Source organism: Bos mutus, chromosome 2 (assembly GCF_027580195.1).
Source record: "Bos mutus isolate GX-2022 chromosome 2, NWIPB_WYAK_1.1, whole genome shotgun sequence".
Taxonomy (NCBI): Eukaryota; Metazoa; Chordata; class Mammalia; order Artiodactyla; family Bovidae; genus Bos; species Bos mutus.
This window is the reverse complement of record NC_091618.1, coordinates 39,705,312-39,719,871: the sequence shown is the minus strand read 5'-3', so window position 1 is coordinate 39,719,871 and position 14,560 is coordinate 39,705,312. Positions and strand designations below refer to the sequence as shown.

General features: G+C 38.8%; 1 protein-coding gene across 2 annotated transcripts in view; it reads right to left on the bottom strand.

Moving 5' to 3' along the window:
- Nucleotides 1-14,560, bottom strand: part of PLEKHM3 (pleckstrin homology domain containing M3) — a 223,240-nt gene that overhangs the window by 37,679 nt on the left and 171,001 nt on the right. For both annotated transcript variants that reach the window (XM_070387515.1, XM_070387524.1), the window contains exon 7: nucleotides 737-894. In XM_070387515.1, the coding sequence (XP_070243616.1) occupies nucleotides 737-894 (158 nt within the window). The remainder of the gene's footprint in view (nucleotides 1-736; nucleotides 895-14,560) is intronic.

The window sequence follows — 14,560 nt, the reverse complement described above, 5'->3', positions numbered from 1 at the left end:
GGAAATGAGCCATGACATTCATGCCCAGAGAAGCCAATGCACTTATGCACAAACAATGTATATTCCTATTATGCTTTTGGAATAAAAGGAAAAGTGATATGTATCATTTTATGACTCAAGAAACAGGCAACAGGAAAAACCTCACTCTTAAGTCAGGGGAAAAAAGTCGTCCATCAATCAATGGAAGTGATGATACCCAAATATTACTTTGGTTAGAAAAATAATCCCACATGGACTCCCACTTTTCTCTCCTTTGGATCCTAAAACTTTCATCACTAGACTGTGGTGCATCTACAGAGAAGAGCATGTGGTGAGCTAGACAGCTGTTCACCAGTGTCCTCTGCTTTTCTTCCTAGTCATCCATCCAGTTTGGGTCTTCCTCTGAGACTACGATTTCCATAGCCTATCACTTGACCCTGGGATGGTTGTGAGAATTCTTCCACCCCCATCTTTATTCTAAAAAATGAAGCTGAATACTCTCTGTTACCAAATAAGGCAGATCTAGACTGTGGTTTTTTTGCAACTTTGTTATATCATTCTGGATAAAGGAAGCATGGTGAGTTGGAAATAAATGTAGGAAACCAAAGGGTAAAAAATATTCTCAAGGAAAATGGGAAATCTGATGCAGAGGCAGAGACAGAGACATAGTGCTTGACTAAAAGTTGGCCTGATCTGGCCCAATAACACCACATGTGACATATTCAGGTATACTGTTATAAGACAAGAGATTCTGTACCTGCTCGTTGAAATATCCTCAAAAGGGTAGAGGATCTCTCCATTGTTACAGATTTCACAGATGAACCCCTTCTGGCTACAAAGACTGCAGCTGTACACATGCGAGGTGGCAAATTTAATGACCTTGCCCAAGAATGGAGCCAGCTTTCCCTCTATTACCTGCAGAAAGAGAAACAGAACAGGGAAGAAAGCAAATTTATTGAGAACAAAAAGTCTTGTAGATGCAGGACTGGAATTCCTTTCCTTTACACAACAGGAAAACCTCTAATTATAATTTCTCAGCAACTCTGAGAAAGAAAAGACATAGTATTTTTGCTCCAAAAGAACTCTCTGGCTTAAACCACTGGGGGTTGAAAAATGAAGATGTTGAAAGTTCTCTTGTATTGCTCTTTTTCTGTAGTGTGTTGTAGCAGATAGAGGACCAACAAACGGGGAAGCCTACTTTCACAGACACAGTTATGGTGTAGTATACGAGGAGTGTGGCGGATTTCCCAAAACAGATTGAAAACATACAGGGTAACTACTGATGTAGAATTTTATGTTATGTTATATATTCAATAATATCTGTTTCCTAATGAGTTAATAGAATAGTTTTTTTTTTTCACCAGCTCACCTAAGAACATGTAACAAATGTGGAAAAATAGGTTTCTCTTGCTGCTGCTAAGTATCATAATAACAGACGTTGCAATTTGGCAGTCTGAGGACTATATTTAGCCTGAAGATGTTTTTTTTTAAATCTCTTAGTGTTTAAAAAAATGAGCCAATTTAATAATTGGGGGGGGTTTACATAAAAATTCAGATTTTTGGCTTCTTTTGAAAAATCATTAGATCTGGCAAAACTAGGCCTGGATTCCAACATGATGACGATCCCGGCTGTGAGTAGAGGCTGCTGGCTCCTGCTAAGACATGTGCTCTTCAACTGACACTTGACTCCACGAGGCCCCAGTGTCTTGTCTTGAGTCTGCCTACCTCCCACGGCCCCCTCCCCTCAAACATTCATGAGTTTGGAGCCGATGGTTCATCAGAGCCCCCCTCACTTAACTAATAATGCACAGGCTTCAAAGACTTTAGCAGTTCCTATATTAACAAGATAAAATCTGCCTTTATTTCTCTCTTACTGAGGCACGTGCATATACATGCTGATTTTGATATAAGAAAAAAATGAAGATTGAATTTAATTTGGAAATAGCTGGATACTTTCAAATGAATCATAATTAAAATGAGAATTCTACATAAAAATAACATCTGAGAGCAGTAAATCATACTTAAAGAGATATTACAAGGTTGCTGCTGCTAAGTCGCTTCAGTCGTGTCCGACTCTGTGCAACCCCATAGACAGCAGCCCACCAGGCTCCCCGTCCCTGGGATTCTCCAGGCAAGAACACTGGAGTGGGTTGCCATTTCCTTCTCCAATGCATGAAAGTGAAAAGTGAAAGTGAAGTCGCTCAGTCGTGTCCGACTCTTAGCGACCCCATGGACTGCAGCCTACCAGGCTCCTCCATCCATGGGATTTTCCAGGCAAGAGTACTGGAGGGGGTGCCATCGCCTTCTCCGTTAAGGTAAACAAATAGTAGTGGCTGATAATACAAAAGTAAAAGACTATAAGGAATATAAAAATGTATTCTGCAATTTCTTTACACACTAACAATGAAATATCAGAAAGAGAATGTAAAAAACCACCCCTTTTAAAACCACATCAAAACAGTAAAATAAAATACTTACGAATAAACCCCACCAAGAAGGTGAAAGACTTACATACTGAGAACCACAAAACATTAATAAAGGAAATTGAAGATGATTCAAAGAAATAGAAAGATATCCCATGCTCTTGGATTGGAAGAATTAATATTGTTAAAATGGCTATACTACCCAAACTAATCTACAGATTTAATGTGATCCTTATCAAATTAACTGTGAAATTTTTCACAGAACCAGAACTGATAACCCTGAAATCTATTGGCCCTTCCCTGGTGGCTCAGACAGTAAAGAATCAGCCTGCAATGTGGGAGACCTGGGTTCAATCCCTAGGTTGGAAAGATTCCCTGGAAAAGGGAAGGGCTATCCACTCCAGCATTCTTATATTCTGAGAACAACAAAACATTAATAAAGGAAACTGAAGATGACTCAAAGAAATAGAAAGATATCCCATGCTCTTGGATTGGAAGAATTAATATTGTTAAAATGGCAATACTACCCAAAGTAATCTACAGATTTAATATGATCCCTATCAAATTACCCATGACATTTTTCAAAGAATCAGAACAGATAATACAAAAATATCTATACACAATGATAAAAAGCCCAGATTTCCCAAAGCAATCCTGAGGAAAAAGAACAAAGCAGGAAGCATAACTTTATCAGACTTTAGACAATACTACAAAGCTACAGTAATCAAAACAGTATGGTACTGGCACAAAAAGAGACATATGGATCAATGGAACAGAATAGAGAGCCCAGAAGTAAACCCACACACCTATGGTCAATAAATCTTGACAAAGAAGGCAAGAAAATAAAATAGGAAAAAGACAGCCCCTTTAGCAAGTAGTGCTGGGAAAGCTGAACACCTGCATGCAAATTAAATTTGAACACACCCTCACACCATATACAAATATAAATTCAAAATGAGTTAGATACTTAAATATGACATAATACTCCTAGAAGAGAATAGAGGCAAAACATTCTCTGACATAAATTGTACCCGTGTTTTCTTAGGTTAGTCTCCCAAGGTAACAGATATAAAAGCAAAAATAAACAAATGGGACCTAATCAGACTTATAAGCTTTTGTACAGCAAACAAAACCATAAATAAAACAAAAAGATAACCCATAAACTGGAGAATACATTTGCAAATGATGTTACCAAGAAGAGCTTCAGTTCAGTTCAGTCGCTCATACCTGTCCAACTCTTTGCGACCCCATGGACCACAGCACACCAGGCCTCCTGGTCCTTTAACTCCCGGAGGTTACTCAAACTCATGTCCACTGAGTCAGTGATGGCATCCAACCATTTCATCCTCTGTCATCCCCTTCTCCTCCTGCCCTCAATCTTTCCCAGTATCAGGGTCTTTTCAAATGAGTCAGTTCTTTGGATCAGGTGGCCAAAGTATTGGAGTTTCAGCTCCAACATCAGTCCTTCCAATGAATACCCAGGGCTGATCTCCTTTAGGATGGACTGGTTGGATCTCCTTGCAGTCCAAGAGACTCTCAAGAGTCTTCTCCAGCACCACAATTGAAAAGCATCAGTTCTTTGGTGCTCAGCTTTCTTTATAGTCCAACTCTCACATCCATACATAACCACTGGAAAAAACATAGCCTTGACTATACAGACCTTTGTTGGCAAAATAATGTCTCTGCTTTTTAACATGCTGTCTACGTTGGTCATAACTTTCCTTCCAAGGAGTAAGCATCTTTTAATTTCATGGCTGCAATCACCATCTGCAGTGATTTTGGAGCCCCCAAAATAAAGTCAGCCACTGTTTCCACTGCTTCCCTATTTGCCATGAAGTGATGGGACCGGATGCCATGATCTTAGTTTTCTGAATGTTGAGCTTTAAGCCAAGTTTTTCACTCTCCTCTTTCAACTTTCATCAAGAGGCCCTTTAGTTCTTCACTTTCTGCCATAAGAGTGGTGTCATCTGCTTATCTGAGGTTATCGATATTTCTCCCAGCAATCTTGATTCCAGCTTGTGCTTCTTCCAGCCCAGTGTTTCTCATGATGTACTCTGCATAGAAGTTAAATAAGCAGAGTGACAATATACAGCCTTGACGTACTCCTTTTCCTGTTTGGAACCAGTCTGTTGTTCCATGTCCAGTTCCAACTTTTGCTTCTTGACCTGTACACAGGTTTCTCAAGAGGTAGGTCAGGTGGTCTGGTATTCCCATGTCTTGAAGAATTTACCACAGTTTATTGTGATCCACACAGTCACAGGCTTTGGAATAGTCAATAAAGCAGAAATAGATGTTTTTCTGGAACTCTCTTGCTTTTCTGATGATCAAGCGGATGTTGGCAATTTGATCTCTGGTTCCTCTGCCTTTTCTAAAACCAGCTTGAACATCTGGAAATTCAGGGTTCACATATTGCTGAAGCCTGGCTTGGAGAATTTTGAGCATTACTTTACTAGCATGTGAGATGAGTGCAATTGTGCAGTAGTTTGAGCACTCTTTGGCATTGCCCTTCTTTGGGATTGGAATGAAAGCCAACCTTTTCCAGTCCTGTGGCCACTGCTGAGTTTTCCAAATTTGCTGACATATTGAGTGCAGCACTTTCACAGCATCATCCTTTAGGATTTGAAATAGCTCCACTGGAATTCCATCACCTCCACTAGCTCTGTTTGTAGTGATGCTTCCTAAGGCCCACTTGACTTCACATTCCAGGATGTCTGGCTCTAGGTGAGTGATCACACCATTGTGATTATCTGGGTCATGAAGCTCTTTTTTGTACAGTTCTCCCATACCATTTCTGTACTGTATAGAGCCCATCTTTGCATGAAATGTTCCCTTGGTATCTCTAATTTTCTTGAAGAGATCTCTAGTCTTTCACATTCTGTTGTTTTCCTCTATTTCTTTGCATTGATTGCTGAGGAAGGCTTTCTTATCTCTCCTTGCTATTCTTTGGAACTCTGCATTCAATGGGTATATCTTTCCTTTTCTGATTTGTGTTTCATTTCTCTTCTTTTCTGGAGAAGGCACTGGCGACCCACTCCAGTACTCTTGCCTGGAGAATCCCATGGACGGAGGAGCCTGGTAGGCTGCAGTCCATGGGCTCGCGAAGAGTCGGACATGACTGAGCGACTTCATTTTGACTTTCACTTCTCTTCTTTTCACAGCTATTTGTAAGGCCTCCTCAGGCAGCCATTTTGCTTTTTTGCATTTTTCTTGGGGATGGTCTTGATCCCTGTCTCCTGTACAATGTCACGAACCTCTGTCCATAGTTCATTAGGCACTCTGTCTATCAGATCTAGTCCCTTAAATCTATATCTCATTTCCACTGTATAATCATAAAGGATTTGATATAGGTCATATCTGAATGGTCTAGTGGTTTTCCCCACTTTCTTCAATTTAAGTCTGAATTTGGCAATAAGGAATTCATGATCTGAGTCACAGTCTCTTCCCAGTCTTGTTTTTGCTGACTGTATAGAGCTTCTCCATCTTTGGCTGCAAAGAATATAATTAATCTGATTTTGGTGTTGGCCATCTGGTGATGTCCATGTGTAGAGTCTTCTCTTGTGTTGTTGAAGAAGGTGTTTGCTATGACCAGTGCATTCTCTTGGCAAAACTCTATTAGCCTTTGCCCTGCTTCATTCTGTACTCCAAGGCCAAATTTGCCTGTTACTCCAGGTGTTTCTTGTACTGTTACCACAGTCAATTTTAGAACATTTCCTCCACTCTCCTCCAAATCCCCACACCCATTGGCAGTCACTAATCTTTTCTCCCTAACCCATCCCACAAGCAATCTCTACTTTCTGTCTTCATAATTTTACCTACTCTGGATATTTCATGTAAATAGAATAATATATATAATATGTGGTGTTCTGTGACTGGCTTCTTTCACTTAGCATAATGTTTCAGGGTTGGTGTTGATTTTTTTAAAAAAATTATTTATTTATTTTTGGCTGCACTGAATCTTCATTGCTTTATGTGGGTTTTCTTTAGTTTCAGTGAGTGAGGGCTACTCTTTATTGCAGTATGTGGGCTTCTCACTGCAGTAGCTTCTCTTGTGGAGCATGGGCTCTAGACATGCAGGCTTCAGCAGCACGAGGCTCAGTTCTTGCAGCTCGAAGGCCCAGAGTGCAGGCCCAGTAGTTGTGGTGCACCCGTTCAGCTGCTCCACTGCATGCGGAGTCTTCCTGGACCAGAGGTCAAACTTATGTCCCCACATTGGCAGGCGGATTCTTATCATTGTGCCACCAGGGAAGTCCTGATTTAATAATGAAATAAGATTCTGGTTTTATTTATGGATGATAGCCTTTTTCCTTGAATCTATCCAGCATATATACTAATCAGGTTTATACATTACTTTCATTGTGTGTTATCTCTTCCCTCAAACCTTTGGTTGAATTCTTATTTTACCATTAGTAAAAACTCTTCATTCATTCATTTCAGAAAATTGCATTGAATTTGCTGAATTCCATGCATAGTCGGCATGGAATATACTTGGCTATTGATAGAAGCATGAACTAGACAAAACTGGAGCTTATATTTTGCCTCGTGTACAAGTGTCTCCATAGGCTAATTCAAAACTGTCTATCCAAATTCATTTTCCATTCCCTTGGTATTTATGTTCTGTTGTGAGGGAACTCTTCCCTGTGTAGAATATGCTTGTTCTTGCTTCTGTGCCTTCGCCAATGTATTTCTTCTATCGGGAGTTTCACTTCTTCTCTTAACACTTACTTAAATGTCACCCAGGATTCATGGCTCAGATCTATTCTGGCTTGATCTGGACAGTCATCTTTGGCTACTTCACCTGCCATGGATCTCTCGTGCTTCATATAACTTATTTTTATAACCACACAATTTAATATGGAAATTGATATTCTCCTGTATTTTTTGCTATCCTTTAACATTTGATTGTTTTGCTTTTCCAACTGTAGATTGAAAATGTAAAAGTGGAGGTACTAAATGGTGATTTTGCCCATAAAAGTAAAATGGTGATTTTACTTATAAAAATGGCAATTTTATGTAAAGCAACCTAAAAGAATGTAAATTGCTTAAAGGCAGACTGAATCTCACACTAGTCTTAAATACCCTCTCTCTGCCAGGCATCTAGGTTCTTGCTGAATGATTGAGGATGTTTTCCAGTCTTTTTCCTTTGCTGCAACAGTCATATCTTTGCGCTATTTTTGTGTCACAACATTTTGAATCATTCCGCTGTGTGATTTGGGGAGGAGAGTGAAGAACATGTGAACTTGGTGGCAACTCAGCTAATTAGAAACCCTTTTTGCTTCTTTACACTTAAGTAATCGGTCTTCCTATTTGTCAGGTGAGGTTCAGGGCCATGTTTCAAAGTGCTGAAGTTGCTGGAATTTTTCCCTTCAGAAAAGCGAGGTAATACTCTGTAAGTTTATTTTAGAATTGACAAACATTTCTTTAATATTACAGGGAAGAAAACTTTACACTGATTTCAAAGGGTAAAGGTAAATTTTAGGAGATTTAATCTTGTTTTGAATATAACAACTAGCAATACTTGGAAGCTATTCTTGCTTCTGGTCGAGAGGCTTCAGCACTAACAGAAGCAGGGTGCAGGTATCTGGAGCTCATATCTCACAGGGATATCTTTACTTGAGATACTTGCTTAAAAAGAAGTAAGATATCCTACCATCTCCTCCTGCCCTCAAGAATCGTGCTTTTCATTCCCACTTTCCTAGCCAACCTGGTGGGGTGTTGAGGTTAGGACCATATTCCACAAACATCAGGAAGATGGAAGCCTCAAAGAAGACCAAAGCTCGAGGAGCCTTTCTTTTTCACTTTTTCCCGGTCACAGGTTAATATAACTTTACATCCTTCCATCACAAGTCACAAGGCCATTCAGCTTTAGCATTTAGAAGACTGGTGGTTTGTAACCAGGCCCTCATTTGGATATGTTATAAGTGCTGGTGAAATAGACCTCTGAGATGAAGTTTAGTTATCCTAGGCTTAGTTATTTTCCCCAAGTGCCTGTTAATGTGAAGAAAATCATGACAAAGTAATTAGCAGAAAACATAGGTAGCTCTTCATCCATCTCCTCAATCTCCCTCATCTTCTCCATACACCAAATTGTTCTATCTCCTTGAGAAAAAGGCATATGTCCAAAACACTGAAATAGTTTGCTTCTGTTTTCCATTAAACTTAATTTCTTGTATGAAAGAAAGTCCTAGTCTGATTAATCTGGAGGTACTGCATATATGATTATTCCAGGGGTATCATAGGGACTTTGTGTTCAAAGAATGCACACTTCCATTTGTAACTTAAAATTATGTGTCTTTTTTATTGCACTGTACAATAAAGACAAATGCAATATCAAGCTGATACCTTCTTCAGGAGTTTTCTATTTTTGACTTTCACCTTCTCTCTACAAATTATTTTCACTCTATCAACTCAGGTACTTCTAGAACTCAAGGAATAGTCAAATATCACTTTCCATGATCCCATAAACTGACAAATACACCAAATATGTTTACCCTTCTTGTGTGACAGTAGCCCACGAAAGCTGCTGGTCGAACTTCCAGCTCAAGGATACACACATTTTCCCCCCTCTTCTATTCTGGTCAAGATGGTCAGCACTGGAATTTGAGGCCTATGGCTTTCTTGCAGACTAAGACAACAGACTTTATTTGATTTGCCTTCTTGCAGAGCAATCAAAAATCACAATTAAGTTAAAAAATAACCTAGTGCTGCCTTCTCCAAACCACAGTTTGAGAAACAGCTGCTCATTACTCATGTGTGGCACCAGGAAATTGCAGTGTCATGTTCAAGGTCTGCAGCCAATAGAGATCTGTGGGATTGGGAAAAGGGCACAAATGATTCTTTTATGTCCGTTACCTTCACTCCCTTGGCACCATCACAAAATTCAAAATCTACACTGGGAGAAAGACGGAGCACTGGGGGACTTAGACAAGAAACAAGAAAGAAAAATCTCCTTCTCATTGAATGTATGCATCAACGAATTCCTTCCCCCTGATTTGCAAGTTACCTTCCATTTCAATACTGGCATTCCTCGGCCATTGTGTAGCATCTAGATTCTGGACAACTGTTGGGAAGACTTTGATGGGGAGGGCTGCTGCACTTGACAAATGGCCCCTCCTCTGAAAGTCTAACCAAAAGACCCCATTCATGTTCAACAAAGCCACCTGCCACTCACTAGTAACAAGCAAGCTTGGTGAAATGGAAGAATCAAAATTGTCACACACTGTAAAATGATTTCAAATATAATTTCATTTGCATTTGCTTGGTCAGAGGATTCTGAAAGACAGCACTCACTATTTTCTTTCTGAGTGACATTTCTTAGCGTTACCAGGTGGGGACAGTGATGGTTAGTGATCTAGGCCTGGTGAGTTCCTGAAGATTTAGGAAAAACAGTTTGTGGAGTCTGCTCAAGTTTGGAAAGCTAACACACGCAAGAATAATTCTGCATTCTCATTTGATTCTAAATTTTACTCCTTTTTTCTTAAAAAAATTGATATGTAATGTTATATTAGATTCAGGTATACATTATAATGATTTGGTATTTGTATATATTGCTAAAATATCACCACAGTAAGTCTAGTTAGTTAATTTTATTCCTCTTAGTAATAAATCATTAAAAACAGAAAATAAAAAGAGTACTACCATATTATTTTTCTTAAAAACAGAAAATAAAAGGCATAGGGGATTTTCCTATTTCAAAAAGTTTGTTAAAATCCCATTTCTCCATAATTAGCCTTAAAGCTCCTTATCATGGCTCAATGCTGGGATGTTTGCAGAAAAACAGGAAACTGTGTCTTCTCTAATTAGCTGCTCCACACCCTTCTTTATCCATTATGGGACTGTTCTAACAGGACGAAGGTTCTGGCTAATCAAATACTTCACTCATGGTGGATTATGATGTCAACATTGAGCTCTTATCTGATTCTCTTCCAAGGGTGACAATCTCTACTTAGATTCTGGAAACTATGTTATAATTTGGGTTGTCTGGGTTGACGTAATTGGGTCAATTTGTAAGTGGCCATCACCATTCCTATCAAGCAAATGCAAACGAAATCAAATTATACTTTGCATCCTGGTAGAAACTATCTCAGGGACTAAAAGAATTTCAACTTTCTCCAATGGCTGAATGGTAAAGCTGAACCCAAGAACATAAATTTCTTAATTCACAAAAACATATAGGATGGGGTCTACTTCAGTTTTTCCACATTATGGAAAGTGCCTCAATGGCTATAGGCTCGTGAAGCCATAACCTCATGGAACATCAGTAGAAGCATTTGCAAAGAGTAAGTACAATTATGTGGCCCACATATTCTGAGCCCCAAAGCAGGCCATATGGTCTCATATAAATGCATGTGTACTATTTACGGGGAAAGTAGATTAAGATATTTTAAGTTGAGACAGTTCAGGAAATTCTTATGGTATGATCAGCAGAATCTTACTTCTCTATTGAGTTAATTAGCTATGTGTCTAATATAAATCTGATTTAGGTCACAAATATTCATTTTGGCCCAGTTATGTCATTATTACTCACTGAAAAGTATATAAGGAAAGGCTCTAAGTCAGCAGCCCCCCAAGCTTTTTGGCACCAGGGACTATTTCATAAATTTTTCCACAGACCAGAGATGGAGGTGAGATGGCATCACTGACTCAATGGACATGAGTATGATCAAACTCCGTGAGATAGTGAAGGCCAGGAAAGCCTGGCATGCTGCCATTTATGGGGTTGCAAAGAGTCCGACACGACTGAGCAACTGAACAACAGTGAGAGGTTGGGTAGGATGTGGTGGGAGGGGGATGGTTTGGGGATGATTCTCATAAGGAATGAGCAACCTAGAGCCTTCACATGTGTAGTTTACAACAGGGATCATGCTCCTATGAGAACCTAATGCTGCCACTGATGTGACAGGAGGCTGAGCAATGTGAGCAACGGGGAGCAGCTGTAAATAGAGATGAGCTGCTTGCCGCCGCTCACCTCTTGCTCTGTGGCCCAGTTCCTAACAGGCCATGACCAATACTGGTCTGTGGCCCAGGAACTGGGGATGCTTGCTTTAAATGGTTTCTTTAACTTGGCTAAAGGAGCCCAGAGAGGTGATGGGGAGCACCCTGGTAGCTCAGATGGTAAAGAATCTGCCTGCAATGCAGGAGATTGGGGTTCAATCCCCGGGTTAGCAAGATCCCCTGGAGAAGGGAATCACAACCCACTCCAGTATTCTTGGAGAATACTGCCTGGAGAATCCCATGGACAGAGGAGCCTGGCAGGCTATAGTCCACAGAGTTGCAAAGAATCGGACACAACTGAGCGACTAACATACACACACATACAAGGGAAAAACTAAGGCCCAGGGAGGTGATGGGGAGCTAAGATCACCTAGCTGGGTTATGTCAGGCCTTGGCACCCCACTCCCGTCTCCTTAAGTATTCTTCACTGTTCTCAGAAGGGGCCCTAATGAGGGCATCTAGGGTCAGAGTGCAGCCTTGGGGTTTGGTTCAGCCTGAGAATCCTGAAGTCACTGGATACACACGGAGCCATCATACAGAAATGGAGGATTTCTAAACCGACTCAGTCTCTGCGTGGAAATAAGACGCGCAGGCTAGATTGGTCCAGGCTTACTCCCACAGTTTTGATCTGAACTGGATCTGTCTTTGGCTTATGTAAGGATTTATTTTCCAACATATTTACTCCTTGTACAAAAATCTCTTAAGTAGTCACATCTTGTGTAAACTTCTAAACACGGAGTATCATTCTTATTATTGAGTGAAGGACTGAGAAATTCATGAATTAAAGTAACATGAACTTCAATAAAAAAATTTAAAAAGATAAAGTAACATGAAATTCTATGATGAAAATGGACTTATTAACTTAAACCCTAGGCTATTTACCAAGAGAAGTAGCTTTATTAAAGGAAGAAGCAACTACGGCTGGAAAAAACCAAAGCAAACTAAATCAACTCCCTGAAAGCATGTATGTAAGAGAAAGTGAAGAAACAGTGCTTTTCAGAGGGACCTGTTGAGGACATCTTACCAACAACAAAAGACCCCATGTTTAAAGAAGTAGAGAAATAGAGGAGAAATTAAAGCAATGTTACCTGATCATGCGTGGGAATGACCCACTAAGGGTTAGGAGAGACACAAAAGGTAGACAGCAAAGAACGAAAGGAGAAGTATGTAAAGGATGGAGTTAAAAAAAAAAGTTATTTTTTTAAAAAGGGAAAAGCAACTGAGACGCTCACAAAGAGAAAAAAGGATTGAAACTGATTTGAGATCTGAAATGGGAGCTAAACATCTTGACTTCTCAGTTCTGTCCCCACTAAGCTGTCTGACCTTTTTAATAAGTCCCTTAATTTCTCCATGCCTCAGTTTCCTCACCTACAAAATAAAGTGATCATACTAAGTTATTCAAAACTAGATGATCAATAAGGATTTCTCTCAGCTTGAAGATCCTATGATTTTGTGACTAACAGACAGGCAAAACATCAAAAGAAGCTTGTTGAATACCCCCAGGAATGTAGAAAGGAAATGTCTGGGGAGATAGATAAAAGGTGAGTTTAACCAGACTAATTAGAAGATATCCAAGGAAATTTTCAAAAGAAGTAAAATAATGTCACCAGCTTTTTATTCCTGTGCTTGCTGAGCACCATTCAAAGAGAGAGTTAATGCTTTTCAGGAATCATGCCCTCCCAGGTGTGCAACCAGATATCAGTTTTCCTGATGAAGTCTGCAAATCCTTTGCTTTCATCAATGCATTTAATTAGTTAATGTTTAGATAGCACTTAGGGATGAAAAGTACAATATAAGTGCCCAACATTATTATTACTTAACAGCTTTTATGAGACCATCAATGCCTAAGATTAAATGAGAAACAAAAATGAGTTCCTGACTAGAAGGTTGTGATCTAATAAACTGCTGGGTCACTGACGTGAGGAAAAACAAACCCTGCACATAAGTGGAAATAGGTGTTCTTTATTAGCTTGCATGCCATTGTCTTTAAGAATGTGGGCAGTATTTTATTCTTTGCCTCAAGGTGTCAATAAGTAGCAAACCACCAGTCAGTACTGATTATAACGTCACACATCCTGTTTTTCAAGATTATCTGCTGTGTTTGTGGTGTTTATGCTGTTTATCTGTATACCCAGGATATGGATTCAAATACATATGGAAATTTAATATACAGTGAAAGTGAGGAGAAAGAAATTATTTAGTAAATGATGGTGGGGCAACTGTTTAGCCATCAGAGAAAAAAAACAAAGCTGAATCTCTAATTCACTTCATAAAAAAAATGTAATTCAAAAAAAAAAAATTGTAATTCCAGACAAATGGAAAATTTAAATATAATAATAAACCATAAAGGTATTTTTAAAATTATAAACATATTAGAGAAAAAATTAGATAAACATGTGAGTAAATATTTTATAACCTTAGAAACCATAGAAAAGTGATAAATCTGAATATGTAATATTAGAAAATTAGTTACAATACAAAATACCATTTACAAAGTCACATGACAAAAAATTGGGAAAAATATTTCCTACTTAGATAAAAAGAATGCCAATTTCCTTAATATAAATTAATTATAGATTAATGAAATAAAAAGGCAATTAACAAAAAGTACATATAGCCAATATAATATAAAAAAGATATTCAACCTTACTTACAATGAAAAAAATACAAATCAAAATCATAGTGTGAAGTTATTTTTTATTTATCAGGATGGTTAGGATTAAAAATATTGTTAACACAGAAAGTTAATGTGGATATAAGAAAACAATCATTCTTAAGACACTGAATGGAAGAAAAAATTGGTTTCTCCTTTTCAAAAAGCAAGTGGCAATATATATCAAACTGCAAAGCATGCATACCTTCTGACCTGGTAGTCTCATGTTATTGAACTTACCCTACAGACCCATTCACACAACTGTACAAGAACATGTATGAGTGTGTTCACTGTAGTACTGATTCTAACAGAGAAAAACACCACAGGTTAAAATATCAAGGTAACTCTACATCATGTATCTAATAAAAGAGTGAGGTAAAGCTTTATGCATACTGAATGGGCACATGTGCCCAATGTCCACAGTATACTCTTAGGTGGAAAAGGCAAAATGCAGAAAGATAGGATAGTTTGTTCCCATTTGCAAAGAAATAAAAATATTCATATGTGTATACAG